The 26,599-nt window shown below is 42.4% G+C and overlaps 1 protein-coding gene across 2 annotated transcripts in view; it reads right to left on the reverse strand.

Moving 5' to 3' along the window:
* Positions 1-26,599, reverse strand: part of LOC109931898 (cullin-4A-like) — a 42,872-nt gene that overhangs the window by 3,829 nt on the left and 12,444 nt on the right. For both annotated transcript variants that reach the window (XM_048603337.1, XM_020531167.2), the window contains 9 exons: positions 22,828-23,020; positions 21,386-21,490; positions 19,670-19,780; positions 19,468-19,553; positions 11,787-11,894; positions 8,962-9,075; positions 6,634-6,739; positions 4,443-4,615; positions 4,180-4,332 (listed from right to left, as the gene is read on the reverse strand). In XM_048603337.1, coding sequence (XP_048459294.1) covers positions 4,180-4,332; positions 4,443-4,615; positions 6,634-6,739; positions 8,962-9,075; positions 11,787-11,894; positions 19,468-19,553; positions 19,670-19,780; positions 21,386-21,490; positions 22,828-23,020 — 1,149 coding nt within the window. The remainder of the gene's footprint in view (positions 1-4,179; positions 4,333-4,442; positions 4,616-6,633; positions 6,740-8,961; positions 9,076-11,786; positions 11,895-19,467; positions 19,554-19,669; positions 19,781-21,385; positions 21,491-22,827; positions 23,021-26,599) is intronic.

Here is a 26,599-nt window from a genome sequence, read left to right on the forward strand (position 1 = left end):
TAGCATTTAACAGCAGGGAGGTTATGCTGGAACTGTATAAAATGTTGGTTACACCACAGCTAGAATAGTGTGCGCGGTTCTGGAATCCATATTATAGGAGGGATGTGATGGCACTGGGAAAGGGGCAAAAGAGATTTACCAGTATGTTGCCTAGGTTGGAAAGTTTCAGTTGTGAAGAGAGATTGGACAGAACAAGGTTGTTTTCCTACAGCAGTGGCAATTGAAAGGGGACATGATTGAGATGAAGAAAATGATGAGGGGTGTAGATAGGGTAGGCAGGAAGGAACTATTTCTCTCGATAGAGGAATCAATGTCTGGGGCAGGCAGTTTAGAGGAGATAAGGAAAAACTTTTTTGCAAGAGAGTGGTGGGAATCTGGAACGCTCTGCCTGTAAGGGTGGTACAGCAGAAACCCATTTATGAAGTATTTAGATGTGCTCTTGTGGTGCCAAGGCATACAAGAGTATGGATCAAATGCTAGAAAATGGGATTAGAACAGAATAGAAAGGATCTCTGTGACTGATGATGGTCGGGACAAGGAACTCCAGCAGACAACGTCGAAGGCAATCACTTTTATTCTTTCACGGAACATGGCTGACACTGCCAAGATCAACATTTGTTGTCCACCCTGAATTGTCCTTGAAAGGATTGACTTGCGAGGACTTTTCAGAGGCAAGAGTACGGAGTTAAATGTATGCCAGACCAGGTCAGGACAGTACATTTCCTTCCCTAAAGGATACTAGTGAATGTGATTGTTTTTGGACTACATTTGCTAATAGTTTCATGAGCGCTATTACTAAGGCTAGCTTTATATTCCAGTTTATTAATTGAATGTAAATTTCACTAGCCTTTGTGCCTTGTGTCAAAGCTTGTGCATGGGCCTTTGATTAAGAGTCCAGTGCCATTACCATTACAACACTATTTCTCTCTTGAACCCATCTTTGAACCAGGAGGTCAGGAGCTGAGTGGCCCTGGCAGAACCCAAACTGGGCGTCACTGAGCAGGTACTGCTTGATAGCGCTGCTGATGTTACCTTCCATCGCTTTACTGATGGTCGAGAGTAGACTGATGGGACAGTATTTGGCCAGGTTGGATGTGTCCTGCTTTTTGTCATTTCTTCAGGTTACGTGGAGTGAATCAAATGAGCTGAAGACTGGCATCTGTGATGCTGGGGACCATAGGCAGCATTTCTGGCTGAAAACTGTTGCAAATGTTTCAGCCTTATCTTTTGCATAGATGGGCTGAGCTCTTCCATCACTGAGGATGGGGGTACTTGTGCAGCCTCCTCCTCTTCCTGCAGTGAGTTGTTTAATTGTCCACTACAATTCACAACTGGATTTGGCAGGACGGCAGAATCATAGAATCCCTACAGTGTGGAAGCTGACCATCTGGCCCACACCAACACTCTGAAGAGCTTTATATTCCAGACCCAACCTCCTACCTTATTCCTGTAACCTTGCATTTCCCGTGGCTAATCCATCTAGCCTGCACATCTCTGAACAGAATGGACAATTTAGCACGGCCAATCTATGTCTGTGGGGGTAAACCCGAGCACCTGGAGGAAACCCACGCAGACACGGGGAGAATGTGCAAACCCCACACAGACAGTCACCCGAGGGTGGATTTGAACCTGGGTCCCAGGCGCTGTGAGACAGCAGTGCTAACCACTTAGCCACCGTGCCCCTTCCACACTGTAGATCTGATCTGATGGTGTGGAATCGCTTAGTTCTATCCTTAACATACTGTTTAACACACAGTAGGCCTATACAGTGCCTTGAACAGTTATTGATTTTTTTTCCCCCCCAATCACAGCATGTGCAAGTCAATGGTTAGGTCAGCATTTATTACCCATTCCTAATTCCCTTGAGGTAGTGGTGAGAGTCCTTCGTGAACTGTTACAGTCAATTTGGCGTAGCTACACCCACAATGCCGACAGGGAGTGAATTCCAGGATTTTGATCCAGCAATAGTGAAAGAATGATGATATATTTCCAAGCCAGGATGGCGTGTGAATTGGAGGGAATCTGCAGGTTGTGATGTTCCCATGTATCTGCCGCCTTTGTCTTTCCAAATGGAAGTGGTCGTGGATTTGGAAAGTGCTGTCCGAGGAGTTTTGGTGAATTTCTGCAGGGCAGCTTGTAGATAGTACACACTATCTTTATTAATCGAGGCATAGCATCTAAGAGCAGGGAGGTTATGCTGGAACTGTATAAAATGTTGGTTACGCCACAGCTAGAGTAGTGTGCGCGGTTCTGGAATCCATATTATAGGAGGGATGTGATGGCACTGGGAAAGGGGCAAAGAGATTTACCAGTATGTTGCCTAGGCTGGAAAGTTTCAGTTGTGAAGAGAGATTGGACAGAACGAGGTTGTTTTCCTACAGCAGTGGCAATTGAGAGGGGACATGATTGAGATGAAGAAAATGATAAGGGGTGTAGTGGTGGTGGATGATGAGTGGTGGAGGGAGTGAATGCTTGTGGAGGTGGTGCCAATTAAGTGGCTGACTTGTCCTGGACTGTGTCAAACTTCTTGAATGCTATTGGATTTGCAGTCATCCAGTCAAGTGGGGAATATTCCATCAAACTCCTGAGTTGTGCCTTGTAGATGGTGAACAGCACTGGGGGAGTCAGGGCGAGTTACTAGCTGCAGGATTCCCAGCCTCTGACCTGCTGTTGTAGCCACAGTATTTATACGGCTGGTGCAGTTAAGTTTCTGGTCAATAGCATTGATAGTGGGGGATTCAGCAATGGTAATACCATTGAATGTTTATGGGCAGTGGTTACTCACTTGCACTTTACCTAACCTCATCTACTCTATCCGTTGCTCCCGATGTGGTCTCCTCTATATCAGGGAGGCCAAACGCAGACTCAGGGACCGTTTTGCCGAGCATCTACGCTCTGCACACACCAACATGACCTTCTGGTTGTCACCCACTAACTCCCCCTCCCACTTCCCTGATGACACGTCCATCCTTGGCCTCCTCCACTGTCCGTGAGGCCAAACGTAAACTGGAGGAATAAAACACATTTCGCCTCGGGAGCTTACAGCCCAATGGCCTGAATATTGACTTCACCAGCTTCTAAATCTCTCCTTCCACTCCACCCTTCCCACTGACCAACCACAAGAACCCACTGACCAACCACAAGAACCCCTTACCTGAATCCACGTATCTGCGTCTCACCTATCCTCACCCCAGCCCCACCACCCTCCCTCTACTTATTTCTGCGCTCCTTTCCCCCTTCCCAGGCCTGAAGAAGGGTTTTGGCCTGAAATGCTGACTTTCCTGCTCCTCGGATGCTGTATGACCAGCTGTGCTTTTCCAGCTCCACGTTTATTGACATTGGTTATATTGTCTCTTATTGGAGATAGTCACTGCCTGTCACTGTTGCTGGGTCAAACTGCAGCAACTCCCTTCCTAACAGTACTGTGGATGCACTGCCAAACTATGGACTTCAACATTTCAAGGATGCAGCTCACCACTATCTTGCCCCCCGGGATAATTAGGAATGGGCAATAAATCCTGGCCTGGCCAGTGATGCCCTCATTGAATATCATAGAATCATAGAATCTCTACAGTGTGGAAACAGGCCCTTCGGCCCAACAAGTCCACACCGAACCTCAGAGCATCCCACCCAGACCCATTCCCCTATAACCCACTTAATCTACATCTCCCTGAACACTATGGGCAATTTAGTATGGCCAATCCACCTAACCTGCACATCTTTGGACTGCGGGATGAAGCCAGAGCACCCGGAGGAAACCTATGCAGACATGGGGAGAATGTGCAAACTCCACACAGACAGTCGCATGAGGGGAATTGAACCCGGGTCCCTGGCGCTGTGAGGCAGCAGTGCTAACCACTGAGCCGCCACAAGGATAGAATGAAATAAGCAACCTGGGCCTGCTACATCATTCAATCAGACCGTGGCTGATCTGCATTTGGATTCCCACTTGGTTCCATATCTTTACATGGAAATTTCACAATCTCAGTTTGAAACTTTCAATTGATCGAGCCTCAAATATTTGTGGCGGAGTGAGGGAGGTGGCTAGAGAAGAGTCTCTCATTTCAGCATTCAGCCATTGCCTCCGGGACAAAAATAGACACGTAGTCAATCCGCTGGCGACTTGGAAGTGTTTATACACCAAATCCCCAATATCATATTGCAAAAATCTCTCATTACCTTCACTGGAAATTTTAATTGGTTATAGAGTTCTGCAACGAGGTGGTTATGGCTGAGTGTCTTCCTCATTTTCATTATTCGAACGATAGCAGCATCTATTTGGTACTGTCTGTCCTGGAATACCCGTTCAGTCGTGCTCGTCTGCTCCTCAACCTGGAAAAAGATAAGAAAGTATAAGTGGAATCACCTCAAAACATAATGATAATACATTCTCAGTGAGTTAAGCCTTCCTAAAATGGCAAATTACGAGAGGGATTACATACAGTTTCTTTCATCTGGATTTGGTTAATCTTTATTCTGAATAGTTTGTGCTTGAAGTCGTCATTGAAGATGATCTTGTCTCCATCTTCAATGTCTTTTCCTTTTGGAACTTTGTTCAACACACGAGCTTTCCCACAGGCTAAAGACTGCAATGTCCTTCTCAATTCACTATCCTCTAAAAGAAAGGTCAAAATACAAAAAAAACTTAGTAAACCAAAACAAGTAAGTGCACTGTCTTAGAAAGGCACTTGTTACAATAATACATAACCAATATAGCAGTTTCATTGGAAATTGAGCATACAATATACATTTGCAACATGCATTGCTCTAAAACCAATGAAGAAAAGGAAGCTATTTTGTATTTAAAGTCAGTTTTGAAATTCGAATAGCTCATGGTTGTATGATTCAACTCCATATACCTATTTTTGCTTTGCATCCTTTAATGCTTTTAGTTAACAAAAAAAAAAATCAATCAAGCTCAGAGTTAAAACTAATTCATTGAGTGTCAATTACTGCATGGGGAAGACAGACCCAAAACTCTGCCAACACATATGGAAATGTTTTCTGATTTTTATTTCCGCAAGGTCTGGCTCTGATTTTTCAACCATATGCTGTATAACTCTAGACTCTATGTCCCAGTCCAACACCAGTGGCGCTCTCAGCATGGACCACAGATCCACTAGTGGTCTACAAGCTGATCCAAAATGCAAATGAATGTCATATTTGAGGCCACGCAAGAAAACAAGCTAGAACACTCGGCTCCATCAGTCATATAACATCACACAACCAGGAACAACGTGTAATTTTTTTTTTCTGAAGAGGGGTCCAGACCCAAACGTCAGCTTTCCTGCTCCTCTGATGCTGCCTGGCCTGCTGTGTTCATCCAGCTCTACACCTTGTTATCTCAGATTCTCCAGCATCAGCAGTTCCTACTATCTCCCCTGTGTAATTTTATAACCATTTTTATTTGATTTTAAAAAAAAGTATTCGTTCTCAGAGGCAGATTGTGATGATTCTCTAATATAGAACGCTCCAGATGAGGAAAAAAAACTCAGAAGAATTGTTCATGCATGTGAATTTTGCTGGTTGGATCACCATTAATTTCCGATCCCTAATTACCCATGAGGAGGAGGAAGTGGTAAGCTGCCTTCTTGAACCGCTGCAGTCCATGTCCTGTAGGTAGACCCATTAGAGATTTCATGGATCTTGATGCAATGATACTGAAGGAATAGCGACATATTTCAAAATCAGGTTGGTGAACGGCTTAGAGGGGAACTTGAGGTGGTGGTGTTCCCCATGTATCTGTTGTCCTTGTCCTTCTAAGTGGCAGAGGTCACAGGTTTGGAAGGTCCTGTTGAAGGAGCTTTGAGTTGCTGCAGCGCATCTTGTAGATGGTACGCACTGCTGTTACCGTACATTAGTGGTGGAAGAAGTGAATATTGAAGGTGACGGACAGGATGCCAGTCGAGTGAGGTGCTTTATCCTGAACAGTGTGGAGTCTAGACTGTTGTCGGAATTACACTCACATAGGCAAATGAGGAGTGTTCCAACACATTCTTGACTTGCGCCTTGTACATGGTGGGGAGACAGGCTCTGGGGAGTCAGGTGGTGAGTTACTTGCTGCAGGATTCCTAAAGTCTGACCTGCAGCTTTTTCCTTATTCACTTGTGGGACGTGGATGTTACTGGCTGAAATTGAGAAGGTAGTGATGACCTGCCTTCTTAAACTGCAGTCCAGCTGCTGTAGGTTGATGCACAATGCCCTCAGGGAGGGAATGCCAGGATTTTGATCCAGCTCTTGAAGCTGCTGTATTTATATGACTGGTCCAATTCAGGTTCTGGTAAATAGTAACCCCCAGGATGTTGACCATGGGGGATTCATGACGGTAATGTATTAAGCAGAATTGATTAGATTCTCTCTTGTTTGATACAGGCAGTCAACATCATATGGACTTTAGTGGTTCAAGGCAGCAGCACATGACCACTTTTGAGGGTAGTAAGGGATCAGTAATACATGCTGGCCCAGCCAGCGATGCCACATCCCATGAATATATACCAAAGTTAACCTACCTCTCTACACGTTCTCCCTTTAAAATCCAGATTGCTAGATCTACACCAATTTGAACAATTTCCAGTGCACTTGTACATTTAAAATTGAACTGTCAATGCAAAGAATTTTGAATTCCTTCCATACCTATGCCGGTTGCAGTCTTGATTTCCTCCACAGAGAATTCATTTCCCTCGTTAAACATAAGCAGCACCAAAGTCTGGAACAGCGAAACCTGCAGCTCCTTTTTACCCTAGAGTGTACATTAAAGAAACACTAATTCAGAGCTTGGGATAAAGCAGGAGCAAAATAACTTCAGGCTCCAATTTTTACACAAAAAGAAAATCACAGGATGAGGGCATTGCTGGCTAGGCAGCATTTATTGCCCATCCCTAATTGCCTTGGGGGCAGTTACGAGTCAACCAAATTGCTGTGGTTCTGGAGTCACATGCAGGCCAGACCAGGTAAGGATGGCAGATTCCTTCCCAGAGGACATTAGTGAACCAGATGGGTTTTTCCGACAATTGACAATGGATTCACGGTCATCATTAGATTCTTAATTCCAGGTATTTATTGAATTCAAATTCTACCATTTGCCATGGCAGGATTTGAACCTGGGTTCCCAGAACATTATGTGGGTCACTGGATTTACAGTTCAGCGATAATACCACTAGGTCATCGCATCCTCTGATTACTGAGGATAACAGTGTCAAGCAGATAAACTGGAAGAATACACCATTGTCCCAACAGAATGGAACAAAACAGTCAACACCATAAGTGATCATATCGACAGTATGCATTATTTATATACTATGAATTGTACGCACAGAGATACTACATAGGAACCTATATATTAATGCACTATGTAATCAAATAAGTACACACAAGTTACTCCAGCAACCCAATCTACATTATACTTCATTTAAATAGTAACTGAACACAATGCCAAAGTGGTAACTTATTGTAAGCCGGTTTCATCACAAGATGAACAAAGTGACTTTGAATGAAAGAGTTTAGGATATGTCAATAAATGTACTATGCATGAGTTACATGAATAAGCTCTACAGGGAGATATAACGGAAGGAAATACTGAAAATGTGACAAAGAACAGAAACTTCAGCAAAGTTAGGTGAGGCATCTTAAGTGAGGCATCATCTTAGGAGAGAACAGAGAAATTAATATTTCAATAAAACGAAGAACTGCAGATGCTGGAAATTTGAAACAAAAACAAATTACTGGAGAAATAGTGCAGAGCTGTGGGGAGAAAGCAGAGTTAACGTTTCAGGTCTGCTGACCCTTCTTCCAAACAGAGTTAATATTTCAGGCATGGGCCTGATGATGAGAACAGTTCATGTGAAATTAGTCGCTGTCCATTTTGTTTAAAATAAAATGTATTCTCCGCCTTCATTTGAAGTCATCTTCCGACCACTTCCTCCCACTTAAGTACTTGTTTAATATACTCTTTCTCTAATGGGATGAATTCCAGAAAGGAGCTGCACTAAAGAGTGAAGTGTGAAAAATGAACAAGCAGGCTTGGAACCTGCGCAAGATTCACTTTAATAGCCACCTCAGCGACCTGCAAATGATAAGAAGGTTGGAGTAATACACAAGGAATGACAGGCCCATTTAGGCCAACATCTACTGTCACTGGAGTTACAGTGACTGAACAATTAAACAAATGGGAACTAACCAGTGCAAGTGAAAGACCGTGAGAGAGCGCGCGAGAGAAGTGATTTGTACGTCTACACTCTGCATAATGAACCTAATTTGTTTTTAAGGTAAATGATATGAATGTGTTGGCTGGGATGGTGCGAATGGATGTCATTTATGTGAACTTCCAGAAAACATTTAATAAGGCTCCAAATAGAGACTGAACTAAAACGGAATCACACCAAATTAATGGCAAATACTAAACGTGGCAGCAAGTTGCAAAGGGTATTGGTAAATAAGTGAATAGGCAAAACTTAGTCAGATAGAGTTCAATGTAAAGAGTAATTATTCTCAGTGAATCTAAAAATGATTGATAGAATATTGTTTAAAATAGCAACAGAAGTCATGGAGGATCTCAGCAAGCTAGGAGAAAGGTAGACAGACCACTAAAAGTTAGTGAATAGATAAAAGAAACACAATTAAAACAAGGCTACTGTTTGGCTGGAAAATAATGGGGTGGAGGTTATGTCCAAAGCTCTGAATAGACCAGAAATGCAGTACTGTATTCAGTTCTGACAATCACACCTTAGAAAGTTCGACTGATCCTTGAAGATGCGAAACAGAATAAACCGGGGGAGAAGGGTTAACTTGCACAGACTAGGCTTGTGTTCCATAGATCAAAAGATTCAGGAATGGTCGAATGAAGTTATTTGAGAAGATGAAAGACATTGATAGGATAAACAGGAAGAAACAATGATCATTATGTTTATAGATGTATGCAACAAGATAGATTTAAGAAACAATTCTCCATGACTAAAGCATTACCTCTTTGAATTCCGCTTTCAAAACAGAGTGCCCCAATGTTGGCTGCCATTGGAGTTTTCTGCCACTGTGCTTTCCGAGGTAAAATGTTTTAAATACCTCCTGCAATTTTATCATCTATAAAAATAGATATGTAAACATTACAATGAAGTCGAGATGTCACAGCCATTTTCACAGAACGTGGGCATTCATGCTTGTGTTGGTTGTTTGACTCAGAGCTACTCTTCCCTCATCACCCTGCACAATTAAGTATTTATCCAAGTCTCTTTGAAAGTAATTATCAAATCTGCTTCCACTGCCTTTTAGGTTGCACATTCCAGATCGTAATCACTGGTTATTGAATCCGCTGCTAAGTTGTTACTATGTTTAAAAGGTGGATTACGGTCGTCAGAGACTGACTCGAATTTTCAAGTTAGTTTTTAGGCCTCCTTTAATATTTGGGACACAGCTCCCAGTAGCAGACCACAGGACACAGTACTCCAGGAGAATCTGGATGTCCCGTTCCTGCACAGACATAGCCAGCCAGTGTCCCCCTCCACACTGATGATCCTGCTATGCCTCACAGTCATCTGCCCTTATTCCTTTGTTTCCAAATGATTCCCTATCCTTTTCCTCCTCCTTGAGATTGACAATAAAAGCCAATGGCTCAAGTGTGGGAAACAGAAGACGTTTGAAATTACATGGGGGAAAAGAAAATAAAAACAATAACTGGGTTCCTGACCAGTGTAGGACTTGGAAATAAGGCCTGATCCAGGTGTGGGTCCAGAAATGCCAACGACAGCCATATTAAACTATATTCCACTCTCCAACACTCTTCCCAGGTAGATATTCTTGAAACATAGGGGCTTGCTCAGGAGTTTTTGAGATTGAGTTTTCAATACCAGTCAAAATGTTAAGTGTGAGCAAAGACATTGACTTGGGACAGAAACGAGAAGAGTGATCACAGATTATAAAAGGCAAGAAACTGAACTGTAATACTTTCTTTCCCTTCATTAGTATCTCAGCCTGGTTCAACAGGACGAATTACACACTGACCTGTTTCACCCCAACCTTTCTTTCTGTAAAACAATGACTCACCCCTCGAAGGCACTCCCCCACTTCAAACAAACATATCAATTCGTAGGAGGAGTGGGGCACTATTTTCTATTATCCACTATACAGCAAGGTCATCACTGATTGGATTGGGACCTCAACTGATCATCTCATCTACCAGACCAACTGCAATATGTCCCCTCTCCCCACCCACCCCACTCAATAGGTTTGTTCATCAAGAATCTGTCTTTGTCTTAAAAAATACTCAATGACCTGATCCATTGGTCTCTGGGGGAGACAATTCGACAGACTAAAACACCCTCAGAGGATGCTGCTCTCATTTTCATCTTAAGTGGAAGGCTGATATTTTAAAATTCTAGTCTCCCACAAGGGAAACATCATCCCTGTCAAGTTCCCTCAGGATCAATAAGATCCTGTCTCATTCTTCTAAGCTCAGATAGATAAAGGTTTAATCTTTCCTCATACCCTCTCCGTTATAGGAATCAGTAAGTCATAGAATCCCTACAGCGTGGAAGCAGGCCATTCAGCCCATCGAGTCCACACTGACCCTCCAACGAGCATCCTACCCAGACCCACCCCTTACCCTATCCCTCTAACCCTGTACCTCCTATGGCTAACCCACACTGTCCAGGGATGTGCAGGCTATGGGCAATTTAGCATGGCCAATCCAACTAACCTGCGTATCTTTGGACTGTGGGAGAATCTGGAGCACCTGCAGGAAACCTACACAGACACGGGGAGAATGTGCAAACTCCACACAGACAGACAGTCACCTGAGGGTGGTATCTATCCCAGGTCCATGGCACTGTGAGGCAGCAGTGCTAACCACTGAGCCACCACACCGCCCAGTTAGTTAAAACTGCTTAAGTGAAACGGATTTCTCAGCTTGTTCCCAATTTGCTTGCGGATTCCTTTAAAGCTGAACATCTTTGCTCTGGTGCTGCTCACAAAATGCGGGCAAATATTTGGAAAGATTTCATGAGTAGAGCTATTTCTCTCTGTTTCTGATGAACTGGTGTGCGGAAAACACTGTACACGAAGGGAATTTTTCTCAAATAAACAATTCTTTTAGAATATGAGAATACTGTAGCATATGTCTAAAAACTTGTTAAAGAAATAGTTTCCAAGGAGGTTCAGGGAGAAAGAGGGAGAGGTAGAGGTTTGAGTTATAAAGAGAGGCTGGGACTTGTTTTACTGGAGTGTAGGACTTTGAAGGGTGACCTTATAGAGGTTTATAAAATCATGAGGGGTATAGGTACAGTGAATGGCAGGTGTCTTTTCCCTAAGGTGGGGGATTTCAAGACTAGGGGACATATTTTTAAGGTGAGAGAAGAAAGATTAAAAAAAATACATGAGGGGCAACTGTTTTATATAGAGAGTAGTTCATGCATGGAACGAACTTTTAGAGGAAGTAATGGATGAGAGTACAGTTACAACATTTAAAAGACATTTAGATAAATACATGAATAACATATGTTTGGAGGGGATATGGGCCACGTGCAGGCAGTGGGACTAATTTAGTTTAGGGTTATGGTTGGCATGGCCTGATTGGACCAAAGGGTCTGTTTCCACGCTCTATGACTGTATAAATTGTAGAGGATGGCGAAGGTACTATATTTCAGATTCTAAAATCCAAATCAATTTTGTTCATACTGAATAACAGTAGTGCCAGCTGAGTTGTGGAACAACACAAATGGTTTTACAAATTTTAGGGAAGCTTAGCTCATTCAGCTGTGGATTTTGTAATATGTTGTAGATGCCAGTATTACACTTACCTCAGCAGGCAAATGTATTTCCATGGGTGTGTACGTTGGCCAGTATCCCATTGTCAGAATGTTGACTGTCAGATCTATCTTGCTTGGATCACTCTGGTTTTGGATGTACTGAAATGGCAGAAGAAAATTCGCACATTAGGAAGAACATGGCATGGATGTCAAGGCAGAAATTACAGACTTTTTCAGAAGTAGAAGATAAAACTGATGCTTAGAAAATTAAACGGAGAAACAGGATTGATCGTCAAACCTGATGCTGGTATGCGAATTTTACTATGGGACCCTCGCTCCTTTAAGTACAGACTGGCTTTGGCCTTGCTGAGGAACATAAACTCTGCTACAAATTCACCACGAGAAATGTTTGCAGAACCAGAGTTTGGCTGCAGTTTACCTTTAAAGAGTAACTTGGCACAATTTTCAAGCACCAAAAAGAGAAGATACAGTAAAGTCACGCTGCAGTGTCTAAAATCACCAATAATTCCTTGGACTTTCTGAGCTAATTAATATATTCATTAGCAACAGATGTTACTACATCAAGAACTAAGCTCTTGAAATTTAGATGCCTTACTAGCTTTCCCCAAAACTGTGATGCAAAATGCACTGAAACCTTGGCTTTGCTTATTCAACCAGAAACAGGGAAAGTGTGCAGCCTGGGGAAAGGAGATGACTAAACCTTCGGATCACATGCACCCTGAAAACGCCCTTTGTAGAGAGAAATGCAGAAATTGACTTCCCATTATCAATGCCCGGCAAACCATAGCAAAACACTTGTTAGTTTGGGATTGTCACCAGATGGATGTTGAGCCAAGAGCATTAGGTGTGGCCTGAAGGTTACCACCTCATTTGAGCTGTGTCCTACCAGAGGGAATGAGAAGAAGCCTACTCCTGTTTGTCAATCGCCTTTGCCTTAGGTCAGAAGTGTTCCAGGAAGATTTGAATGTGAACAAAGCAGCTTTGGTCAGCAAGTTTGTAGATAACACTGAAATTAGAGGTGTAGTGGACAATGAGGAAGGTTACCTCAGAATACAACAGGATCTTGATCAGATGGGCCAATAGGTTGAGGAACGGCAGATGGAGTTTAAGCTAGATAAAGTTGAGATGCTGCATCTCAGAAAGGCAAATCAGGGCAGGACTTAAACACTTAACGGTAAGGTTCTGGGGAGTGTTGCTGAGCAAAGAGACCTTGGAGTTCAGGTTCGTAGTTCCTTGAAAGTGGAGCCCCAGGTAGACAGGATAGTGAAGGCGGTGTTTGGTATGCATTGAGTATAGGAGTTGGGAGGTCATGTTGCGGCTGTACGGGACATTGGTTAGGCCATTTTTGGAATACTGTGTTCAATTCCGGTATCCCTGCTATAGCATGGATGTTGTAAAACTTGAAAGGGTTCAGAAAAGATTCACAAGAACGTTGCCAGGGTTGCAGGGTTTCAGCTATAGGGAGAGACTGATTAGACATTAGGCTATTTTCCCTGGAGTGTCAGAGGCTGAGGGGGTGACCTTACAGGAGGTTTATAAAATCATGAGGGGCATGGACAGGGTGAATAGCCAAGGTCTCTTCCCTGGGGTGGGGGAGTCCAAAACTAGAGGGTACGGGTTTAAGGTGAGAGCGGAAATATTTAAAAGGGATCTTTTAAAATTTAAAAGGCATTTGGATGGCTAAATGAATAGGATGGGTTTACAGGGATATGGGCCAAATGCTGGCAAATGGGACTAGATTGATTTAGGATAGCTGTTTGACATGGTCGCGTTGGACTGAAGGGTCTGTTTCCATGCTGTACAGCTCTATGACTCTTTGACTGGTCCTATTCTTATCCTTTCGTACTGAAACTGGGGAATAAACCAGGAAGCAATTTAGCACATGGGCCGAATGACCTCCATCTGGATTGTAACACGTCTGTGATTCAATTATACTGGAAATGTAAGGAAGAGTGATCACAACACCATCAGATTTAGGTCAGCTTTGTAAGAGACTAAGGAAAATCAACAAAAGCTTACAGTCAACCTAACACCAGAAATAGGAAAACAAAAATGGAATCTTTGCTGAAGGAGAGAATGGAAGAACACTTAGAAATGAGGAATATTATAGCGAATAGCCCAACATAGAATTCAAAAGGAAAACTCTTGCTCCCTTGAGGCAGTAAGGTAGAGAGTACACAATGGCAATGCAGGTGATGCAATTTATCTGGATTTTCAAAAGCCTCCAGTAAGCTGCCTCACAGCAGAATAATCAATAAAGTTAGACAATGTGGAGCTAGGAAACAAGTGACTGAATGGATTGCCAGTCTTCAATAAAGATAATGGAAAGTGAGAACAAAGGTTAGCTATTCAGAGTGGCAGAAGGTGGGAAGTGGTATAAATTGGGGAAATAATTGGCCAATGAAGTTCAACACAGATAGATGTGACGTGGTACATTTGGTAAGGTGACTGTGGAGGCAACTTATTACTTGCAGGACGTATGGCCTAGGCAAGGAGACTAGAACAATAGATGGTTCTCAGAATATAAGAAACATAATAATCATTGAAAGTTGTGCCACTGCTTAACAAGGCCATAAATACAAGGAAACCAAACACAGATTTATTTCTACAGACAGAATTGAAAAGTAGGGAAATTGTGCTATACCCATATGGAACCTTGGTTAGACCACACTTAGTATTGTGTGCAGTTCTGGTCACTATATTATACATAGATGTATAGGAGAGGGTATGGAGAACATTTACAAGGATGATACCAGAAATGTGCGGGCCTACAAATCAGGAAAGTGTTAACAGCTGGGTCTGCTTTGTGATGGCAGGAATCTCAAGTAGAGCAGAAACACCTGTATGGACTATTTAGGCTGAGTGGCTTGTTTCTGCTTCTATCCCCTGAAATCTCGAGTAAACTAGTGTAAGAATACTTTATCGAAGGAGAGTCAATTCAGTTGTGAGAAGATAGATCTGGCTCAGGAAGACTGCAATCAAAGATTTGCAAACAAAGCTATAAATGCAATAACAGGCTGCCTTTAAAGAGGACATGGTCTGATAAAAACAAGGTAGGACAAACAAATTCAGGACTTCCTAGATAATGACAGAGACAGCCTGCTAGGTAAAGTGGCAAAAGGGTGTGAGATGTCATGTTGATAATAGCAATAAGAGGGATGAATATAGAAACTTCAGAAGGAACTTGGAAAAAGAAACAACATATGCAGACAGAATACGATAAGAGACTGGCAGCTAACATGAAAGGGAATCCTGAACAGTTCTCTAAACATATAAATAGTAAAAGGTTGGTGAGAAGGTGGCATCGGACTGATTAACGACCCAAAGGAAGCTTATGCATGGAAACAAAGACTGTGGCAAGGTACTACATGAGTATCTGCATCTGTCTTTAACACAGAAAATGCTGCTGTCAAAGTCAGAATGAAGGAGGAGGTCATTAAGACATTACATGGGCTACTACTGGATAAAGAAGAGGCATTCAAAAAGCTTCAAGTTATTAAGTGACCAGGACCAGATGGATCATCAATGAATCATAGGGAAGTAAGACAGGGAGGCAGTGACCATAACCGTCCAACCCTTCTCAGATACAGCAGTGACGCCAGACAACTTGGAAATTATGTTATACCTTTTTTTCAAATAATAGCCCAGTAACAACAGGCCAGTTGGTTTAGTTATTTATAGAATCCCTACAGTGTGGAAACAGGCCCTTTGGCCCAACAAATCCACACCAACCCTCAGAGCATCCCAACCAGATCCATTCCCCTATAACCCACCTAATTTACACATCCCTGAACACTACAGGCAATTTAGCATGGCCAATCCACCTAGCCTGCATATCTTTCGACTGTGGGAGAAAAGCGGAGCACCCGGAGAAACCTGCATGGACACGGGGAGAATGTGCAAACTCCACACAGACAGTCGCACCAAGGTTGGAATTGAACCCAGGTCCCTGGTGCTGTGAGGCAGCAGTATTAACCACTGAGCCACCATGTTACCCAGTGGTGAGAAAGCTTTTAGAAATAATAATCCAAGTCAAAGTTAACAGTCACCTGAGAAGCCAGAACAGCTTTGTCATGTATAAATTGTGTTAAACAGTTTGACTGAGCTTTATGATGAAGAGAGAAGCCCAAAGAGATTAATGTGGCTGATGTAGCGTACACAAACCTTGCAAAAATATTTTATTAAAGCCCATGGAATAAAGGAGACAGTGACAGCATGATTATTAAGTTGCTGAGCGATAGAAAACAGAATTGTGGTGAACGGTTACTTATCAGATCTGACAAAGATACAGAGCAGGGTTTCCCCAAGGGCCAGGCACAATTTCAAACTTTGTGCCTGACTGAAGTTTAAGCACTGTGAACTGAGAGGAGGATAGTGCTAAACTTCAAGAGGACACAGACAAGCTGGGTGAATGTGCAGACATATAGCAGATGAGATGCCTGAAGTGACACATTTTGGTAGGAAGAACAAGCAGACAAAATATTAAAATGAAGGTTACACTATAAAGGGAGTACAAGAATAGAGACACCCCGGGAATGTGTGTACAAATTACAGGAGGTATTGGAAAATGGTCAATAAAGTGATATGGGATCCTTAGCTTTATGATTTAAGCTAGAAAAACAAGGAAGTTATGATAAATTTTATGCTTGGCTTCAACTGCAACATTGAATCCACATCTGGGCACCAGACTTTGTGAAGGATATGAAAGTTTTAGACAACATGCAGTAAAGATTCACAAGAATGGTTCCAGGGATGAGGAACATCAGTCACGATGATAGACCAGGAGGAGTTGAGGTGTTCTTGGAAGAGAGTAGATGATTTGTTTGAGGTGTTTGAAATTACGAGGGGCAGGGACTGAGTACTTTGGCCGATACTGTTCCTGTTGGTGTAAGGATGGGGAACCAGAGGACGCCAACACAAGGCGAGTGGCTAGAGAAGCTATAGGCAATGTAGTTGATGAAAAACAATTTTAATGCAGTAACAAGATAGCACTGAAATGCACTACCTGTGATTGTGGTGGAGGCAGGTTTCATTAAGGCTTTCCCAAGGGACAAGTACCTGAAAAGGTTTGCAGAGGAAAAAGGCTACAGAGTAGCAACAGCTGATTTTCTGTTGCGGACTAAGGGGGTGAGCAGGACAGACATAGATGTGTCAGGCTGAATGACCTTCTGTAGAGCCAGAACGTTTCTACGATTTGAATTGTCCAGGTGGAGACCATGACCCTGCTCATCCTCTCCCAATGTGCCTGGCCACCAGTTTGTGGAAAATGAGTCAATGAGGAAGAATTTATTTTCTGAATTATAAATTCACTGTCCAATTCAGTCTGGATTAGTTCAGTTTGATAGTAAATGCGCTTGAAATATAGAAAGCACACAACTGAAGATTGTATTAATGCCACCCAGATCAGTCCTACCCAAATTGAAAGCAGTATAGTAAACCTCCAGTCACCGTGCCCTCCATTAACCAGAAATACTCTACAGAACCGAATTTCTGACAGCTTGATTTTTTTAAACAAGTCAGTCATACAGCACAGAAACAGACCCTTCAGTCCAACCAGTCCATGCCGATCGTAATCCCAAACTAAACTAGTCCCACCTGCCTGCACTTGGCCCATATCCCTCCAAACATTTCTTATTCTTTCCACACATGAACCACTCTCTGTTTAAACAAAAATGCCCCTCCTGTCTTTTTTAAAATCTTTCTCTTCGCACCTTAAAAATATGCCTCCTAGTCTTGAAATCCCCCAGTCTAGGGAAAAGACACCTACCATTAACCCTATCTGTATCCATGATTTTATAAACCTCAATAAGGTTACCTCTCAACCTCCTACGCTCTAGTGAAAATAGTCCCAGTCTATTCAGCCTCTGCATAAAATGCAAACCCTCTGTTCCACACTTTAAACGTTCAGATTAGGAGTATTTAAATAATAATAATAATAGTAATAACAACAGCTCCTCATCCTGTCTCCATTTGCCCCCAGTGTTCTGCACAATCATGCTCCCTCAGTGCCCTCACAGTATTTCAGCACTCCTGTATTGTTTATGGTGCTTTAGCAAACATGTCATCACAAGTTCATCGAAAAATCATAACCCTCAACTAATCAGCACTTTTGATTAAACACCACCACCTACTACCTGGGCAGATACGGAAGATTTTGCTCTACATTTTCTCATCCTTGGCTCGATCGTTGATTATGCTGAATCCTGTGATACCAGTGGGTTCCTGCAGTTTGTTGACTGTACTGAATTAACTAGTCTCTGCCTGACTGAATCAAACAGAGCTCCTGGGCCATGAAAAGACTGGAGAGGGGAGGCCGATTTCTGCTGGCCAGTGAGCACACACTGGGAACCAGGAGGAAGAGTGATTCAGTGCGGCTTTCATGTCACCCAAGATTAATCTTCCCCCTTGAAGTTCATGCTTATGGCTTTTGAAGCCAGCTGTAGTCATACAACGGGCACAGAAGAGAGCTCCAGACAGGTGACAGACAACAGGGGAGGAAAGTCACTTTTTGTAAGGATGAGGAGGGAACAGAAAAGGGGACAAAGAAGGTATGCAAAGATAGAGAGAACAGATAAAAGGAAATGTAGGTTATAGAAAATAGGGAGGTAGGTTTTAGAGGAGAGATCAGGCCATTCAGTCCATCAAACCCACTCCATCATTCAATATGATTATGGCTGTCCCTTTTCTTGCCATACCCTTTGATCCTTTTAGCTCTAAGAACTATATCTAACTTTTTTATGAAAATATTCTATGTTTTGGCTTCAACTGCTTCCTGTAGCAGAGAATTCCACAGACTCACCGTTCTCTGGGTGAAGAAATGTTTCATCTCAGTCGTCGATAATCTCTCTTGCATAGCATCCCTACAGCATGGAAGCAGGCCATTTGGCCCATCGGGTCCACATCAACCCACCCCATCCCTTTGACTCTGCATTTTCTATGGCTAACCCACCCAACCTACACATCCCTGGACACTACGGGCAATTTAGCATGGCCAATCCACCTCACCTACACATCTTTGGACTGCAGGAGGAAACCAGAGAACCCGGAGGAAACCCACACAGATACAGGGAGAATGTGCAAACTCCACACAGTCACCCAAGGGTGGAATGGAACCCAGGTCCCTGGCACTGTGAGGCAGTAGTGCTAACCACTGAGTCACTGTGCTGCCCTTTAGACTGTGTATCTTAAGACTGTGACCTTTGGCTCTGGACTCCCTAGTCATTCGGAACATCCTTCCTGTAATTACCCTGGGTGGTCCAGTTAGAATTTTATAGGTTTCCATGAGATCACCTCATTCTTCTAAACTCCTGTGAATATAGCCCTAACCGACCCAGTCTCTCTTTACATCTGCCCTGCCATCCCAGGGATCAGTCTGCTAAACCTTTGTGGCACACCTCCCATTGCCAGAACATCCTTCCTCAAGGAAGGAGACCAAAACTGCACATAATACACTGGGGGTGGTCTTACCAACGTCCTGTACCATTGCAGCAAGACATCCCTGCTCCTGGACTTGCATCCTCTTGCTGTGAAGCCAACAAACCATTTACCTCCATTGGCTGTTGCACCTACACGATCACTTTCAGCGACAGCTATCTAAGGATATCCAGGTCTCGTTGTCCCTCCCCCTTCTCCAATCTATCCCCATTCACAAGCTTTGGATGAAGGGTTGGGAGAAGAGAAGCAAAAAAGTACAAGCCGCCGGCAAGAATACCTGCTTAAATTGGACCATAATATCTTTTGAGAGCTCCATGTCCTTGAACATTCCCTCCAATTTGCTGGTGAAGGCAGCACCACATTCTACAGGAACAAAACAGGAAATGGTCAGAGCTCCAGACATCTCTAACTGCACAGAAATGGTTACTGAGAAGAGGACGAGACCACCCTAGAGTTATGCAGGAGCTGTGCTGACGTACCATGCTTCAGTTTGGACAGCATCGACTTCTCAGCATCAACAGAAGCACTTTTCCCTACCAGGAGACGTTTTGCTAAGTCTTTCTTATAGAAGGCCTCAAATACGTCCTTACCTATTGGAAAGGAAGTAAATATTAGTACCCAGATTAATTTACATTAAATGAAAATCAACTTGAATCTGGGACACAGCATAATTCAACATTAAGGCAAAATAAGTCGAGGTAAACATGGGATGTCCATCGCCTCAGTGGAAGTCCTGCCCTCAGAGCTACCAGTTGAACTGGTAGTCTAGCAGTTCCACAACAAGTACCATCCTCACCAAAGACAACGACATGGAGCCTGGAGGGAGGCATGTCAAGGGCACTGATGGGAATGGGGCATCAGGCAGGGGAGAAACAAAAGACAAAGATCTATGGGGGATGCTCCTGACGTGTGCAGGACAGCCCCATCTCAAATAATCTGCCCCCGCACAACCTTTCTTCCTACCTTTTCAACAAAGTTATAAAAACAAAACAGCCTGTCCACTTTCACCCGCCATCCACCACCCAGTATTGCAATAACTGGCCACTTAAGGCCCTTGATAGGCATGGAGTGTGGGTGGATACTGTACCAAGCACCTCACATTATGGGGAATGGGATCAAGGTGAGCAGGGAAGCCAGGAGGTAGCCACATATCATATTTCACATGTCTGCCCTCAACAACAAGCTCATCAAAACTATAGAGGCGAACTTTGTTACGCCTTCATGAAATCTAACTGAAACTCATGAAGCAAGAATGGTGCTGATTAGAATCCAACTCTATTCCATCTTGGTGATTTGTCAGAGAGAGATTATCATGCCAGCCTCGTGCCCCAGCTATCCACTCACTTTATGAATGATCAACATCTCTTTAAAAATAATGCAGCATCTAGTGCCAACAGGTTTGATCTTACAAGATTATGTAAAACTCAGCTCTTCTGATGACCCCTTCCACTCTGTTCTCCAAAGTACCAGTAAACTCTGTGCATTCAAACTCCACAATCACTGGTAGTTAAGTCCTCACTTTGTAAAGTTGCATAGACACTGGATTTACATTGTTGCAAAAATACTCGAGGTATCCATCCAGAAGTTGGGTGCTGACAAGTTGTTCGCCCACCCAGGATGTCTCCCAATGAGACTTGACTCTATCTGCCTGTACCTTCTTTTATATTCTTTTATGGGATGAGACATTACTTATTGCGCAGAGGACTGCAAGGGTGAGCCACATTGTCGTGGATTTAGACTCGTATGTAGGCTGGACAGGGTAACAACGTCTGATGTCCCCAGAACATCTGGATTACAGATACACTAGGTCACTGCCACCCCTAAGCTCTCAGGCATCTCAAAAAGAAGCCACGAGGTGGTGATTAGAGGCAGAAACTACCTATGAGTGCAAGGGCTCAATAACCACTGTGCCTAGATAGCACTGATATTGCTGACACTGAAAACACTGACATTTGAAACCTTTTACTTCAACAGTATTGCAAACAAATAGTTTCTTATTAAGAAAATAGAAAAAAAAAAACTGAACTGATTCACTTGATCATTGAGGCTTTTGCTGGAGCCCAGTTGTTCAATTACTATATTGGCTGAGGCAATTGTTATCCAAGAGAGAAGTAATTTTGAGGTCCACAAAAACAAACCGATTGCATTATAAACAGGAATGACAAACCAGCTGTAAATCAGAGAGAAGATCTCACCATGAATAAATCTAAATATGATCATGATTTTATCCAGCATTCTTTCCAGTTCCTCATCTGTGGCCTCTTTGTTTCCAGCTCGCAATTTTGAATCCACATACTTGGCTATAAACAAATGAAATCATATATCAGTGATGATTCACTCTGAAAAGTCTCATTGTGCACAGAAACCTTATGCTACCAATTTGCCAGTTAATTAACAAATTTTTTTAAAAAGTCAGAGAAATTTTTAATATTAAAGTGGAGAAAAGGGCAGAATAATAGGATTAAGTAGACGGCTCTTTGAAGAGCTTGTAAAAGACAGATGGGACGAATGGCTTCCTTTCACAATATAAAAATACTAAAGCCACTCAGGAAGCGAGGCTCATTGGCCAAAACAACAGCTTAAGAGGAGATTTTTAACAGTGGAAAAAGGGGAACTAGAAAATCAGAATAAAAGAAAATAGGGAATCCAACAAATTTGCACCCTGGCGATGCCTTAATAAAGGATTCTAGCATTTTCTCGATAACAGATGTTAAGACTAACTGGCCTACAGCTTTCTGTCTGTCTCCTTTTTTTGAGTAGAGATGTTACGTTGTTACAATCCAACGGGACCTTTCTAGAATCTAGGGTTTGGAAGATTACAACTAATGCACCTACATCCTTGGTCTCATGATACAGAGCATCAGGGACCAGGGAACTTGTCAGCCTTTAGTCCCAATGGTTTTCCTAGTAATTTTTCATTCGTGATTGTTATCATATCAAATTCTTCTGTCCCTTTTGTCTCTTTTACTTTCCAAAATCCTTGGGATGCTTTTGGTGACTTCTGTGTAGGCAGGTATAGAATTCTTCTGTAATTTTTGTTCCCACATCCCATGAATGAACCAATAAAATGCCCAATCTCACTTTTTAAGCAACCAACATTCTCTTTGCCTTTTCATATAATTGTAGAAACTCTATCTTCACATTTCTATCTAGCTTTCTTTCACACTCTAAATTTCTCTCTCATTACTTCTGTAGTCATTTGCTGGTTTTTAAAATTTATCCAATTTTCTTTTCTGCCTCTCATCTTTGCAGTATTGTATTCATTTTCTTTCAACTTGATACTCAATGTGGTTGACTAGGAACGGGAAATCATTTCCAGCCTCGCCAGTGATGGCCACGTCCAGGGAATGAATAATGAATGAAACCAGTAGGGGACGGAAACTGGCAAGGCAGTAGCGTTAGCCAAGATGCTGGATTGTGAAAGGTGGAACACATTATTGCACAATGTTTTTATTAATAGCACTTCTGGAAGGGCCAAATCATTACTGGCAATCTATACTATAGAAACAAATTTTTTACACATGTAAATGTAAGTTTTATGAACAGTATTATAGAAGTATCTGTGGTGATATTGGGAACTCCTGCAACAGTTTAAAATTCATCGCCATAGTTATTAAATACAAGAGATTAGCCTTACCTATCAGCTCAGCAGGCTTGTTGGGTCTCTTATTTATAAAAGTCTCAAAAGCTTCCTTCATTGTATTGACGAATTTTTCATTTTTAAGAAAGCACACTTCAATGACACGGTCGATTTTATCTTTGAAGTCTAGCAGCTCCTCAACCATCGTCTTGTCCTTCTCTGGATTAACCACAATCATACTGCCAAAGGTCTGCAAAGTAAATATCATTTCATACAAATTCTGAGGCTCTGTGTTTGGATAGACATATTACATGTGAGGACATGTGCTGAATTCATTCTCTAAACGGTATACAAATTCCTACAGTCTAGTAGTATGGAGGCGTCTTCTTAAACATTATCATTTGTCTGAAGAGTTAATGTGCCATTAACTAGGTGGGGACTGCTGTCTCTCTGAACCTTCAAGCATGTATACGAGGAGACTGTACAAATTCTAACTGTATCAAAGTCTTCTGCATTCTAAAAAGTGGTTCACTCAAGAGAAAAAGAAAATCACCATGTTTCCACAAATAAAGCCTTGTATTTATGCAGTGTTTAAAACAGAGTGAAAAGCCTCAAAGTGGCTCATGGGAGCATCGACATGGCTTGACATCAAGTCATGACAGCAGATGGCCAAAAACTTGGTCAGAGGTAGGTTTTGAAGAAGCACCATAAAGAAGAAAAGGGAGCTAGAAGAGAAGGTGCAAAGGGAATGGTGCAGCTTAGTGTCTAGGCAGCTGGAGGCAGACAGTGGTCAGCCTGCATGCTCCCTCTCCTCAAGGGAGGCAGAAACATTTCTGCTAAACTTCCAGCTGAGTAACTGAGAGGGTGCAGGATGCCCCGAGTAAGCAAAGTGAAGTAAAGCACAAAAGTAAAATGAAAGAAAGCAAAGTCTGTATTATCGTTAACCTTTAGATGAAGGAAGCAATGGAGAGACCCACTACAACATGATTATGATCAGATGCGGCATGTTGGAGAGGTATGCACTTTGAACAATCATAGCTAATCAGGAAATCATTCTCCAGGGTTTCACTCCTGCTTTTAAACACTGATCTCAGGGTCAGAGATATACAGTACAGTAAAAAGCCCTTTGGCTCAGCTCATTCAAACAACTACCAAACTATTACAATCCCATTTTTCAGCACAGAGTTCGTAGCCTTGTATACCTTGGCATCTCAATTGCACATCTTAATGATACTTAAATGCTATGAGGGTTTTTGCCTCTCTCACCCTTATAGGCAGTAAGTTCCAGATTCCCCTCTGGGTGAAAAAGATTTCTTCACATCTCTTAAACCTTCTAATTATGCCCCCGGTAATTCATCTCTCTACAGAGGGAAAAAAGTTTCTCCCTGTCTCTCGTATGCTTCTCATAATTTTATACATCTAAATCATGTCCCCTCTTGATCTCCTCTGCTCTAAGCAAAACAACCCCATTCTGTCTAATCTCTCTTCATAACAAACTCTCCACACCAGGCAACATCCTGGTAAATCTCCTCTGCATTCACTCCAGTGCCATCACATTCCTCCCATAATGTAGATTCCAGAACAGCACACAATACGCTAGCTGTAGCCTAACCAACATTTTATATAGTTCCAGCAGAAACCCCCTGATCTTAACTGTAAGCCTCACCTAAAGGCAAGTATACCATGTAGCTTCTTCACCACTTTATCCACTTCTGCTGATACCTCAAGGGATTGGTGGACTTGCACACCATGATTCCTCTGATCCTCAGTGTTTCCCAGGGACCATGATTCCTCTGATCCTCAGTGTTTCCCAGGGTACTATTGTTCATCATGCATTCCCTTGCCTGGTTTGTCCTGCCCAAGGGCATCACTTCATATATATCTAGACTGAATTCCATTTGTCACTGATTGGCCAATCTGACCAACCCATCTATATCATCCTGTAATCTAAGACTATCCTTTTCAATATTCATCACTCCATCAATTTTCATATCAATGAACTTATTGATCAACTCTCCTACATTCAAGTCTAAATCCTTTATATAAAAGCACAAACAGCAAGAGCCCCAGTACTGACCCCTGTTGGACTCCACTGGACACAGGCTTCTAGTCAGAAGAAGACTCCTCAACCATCACCCTCTGCTTCCTGTCACTCAGTGAATTCTGGTTCCAATTTGCCAAATTTCCTTGGACCCCACTGGCTCTTCCCTTTGCTATCAGCCTCCAATGCAGGATCTTATCAAAAGCCCATCTAAAATCCAAGCTGACTACATCAAAAGCACTGCCCTCATCTACACACCTGGCCACCTCTTGCACAAATTGAATCAAGTTGGTCAGACATGACCTTCCCTTAACAAAACCATGCTGACTCTTTCTGATTAATCCCTGACTGTCCACATCCAAATTAATTCTTTCTTGCAGAATTGCTTCCAATAGATTCTCCACCACCGGGATTAGACTAAGTGGCCTGTAATTTAATGATTTATCACTTGCTGTCTTCTTGAATAATAGCACCACACTGGCTACCCTCCAATCTTCTGTGGTCAGTGAGGAATTGAAAACTTTTGCAACCACCCCTGCTATTACAAAACAGTGACTTTGAAACTAGAATGACTGTGTCAAGTGCACCAATATTTTGTTGTGTAAAAGTCCAGAACTCTCCAGGTTACCTGGGCTGGGGGTACTTTATATATTTTGATTATGTAACCGAGTATGGAGATAACACAATTTATACATATCCAAATGTGGCTGGTTTCCATAAATAAGGGCAATTAAAAAGGAATGAGGTCAGAGCTGGCTAGAGTGGAGTGTGAAAGGGATTTAGCAGTAAAGACAGTTGACAAATAATGGCAGACATTTAAGAAAATAGCTCATGGCTCAGAGCAAAGGCATATTCTAGTGAGGAAGGAGGATTCTGGGATGGAGATAAGCCAACCATGGTTAACCAGGAAAGTTAAAGATAGCATCCAATTGATAAAAGAAAAACATACAATATGGCAAAGATTAGTGGTAGGCCAGAAGATTGAGTTTAAAAACCAACAAAAGATAACTAAAGAAAAAATATAAATTTAGAAGGTAAACTTGCAAGTAATATCAAGGCAGATAACAAGAGAATTTAAAAGAAAAATATATAAAAAGGTACAGACCAGCCGTCTCTGGTAAAGAATTCCACAGGTTCACTACCCTCCAAGCAAAGAAATTCCTTCTCATCTCTAACTGGGTGGCTCCTACTGGGAGATTGTGGCCTCTGGTCCTAGACTCTCCCTCAAGGAGAAATAATCTCTCCATGTCTACACTGTCAAGTCCCCTAAAAGTTCCTATTAATTTCCCTAGTACTTTTTGTCTTGTGATAGTTATTGCATTTATTTCTTCTCCGTCTCCTCTTTATTATTTAGAATTGTTGGAATGCTGTTGGTGTCTTGCAATGTGAAGATGATGCAAAGTATTTATTCAATTCCTGTGCCATTTCCTTATGAACGTAGGCTCCTTGGAGACTAATGCCAGGGAAATACTAATAAGAAAACAGGAAATGATGGTGGGAGGAACTTTTAGGATGGCAACCTGTAACTAATGGTGTGCCAATGGGATCTGTGCTAGGGCCACAAATATTTACACTGTATATATAATATCTCCGAAGAGGAAAGTGAACGTACATTGCCAAGTTTATGGAACACAAAATTTGGTGGGAAGGCGAATGGTGAGAATGATATAGAGTCTACCGAGGGATATGGTAGGATTAAGCGAGTGGCCAAAACGTGGTAGATGGAATAAAAGTTGGTAAAATGTGAGGTTATGCTCTTTTGCAGGAAGATTAAAGGAGCTGTAAATT

Source organism: Rhincodon typus, chromosome 11 (assembly GCF_021869965.1).
Source record: "Rhincodon typus isolate 14 chromosome 11, sRhiTyp1.1, whole genome shotgun sequence".
Lineage (NCBI taxonomy): Eukaryota > Metazoa > Chordata > Chondrichthyes > Orectolobiformes > Rhincodontidae > Rhincodon > Rhincodon typus.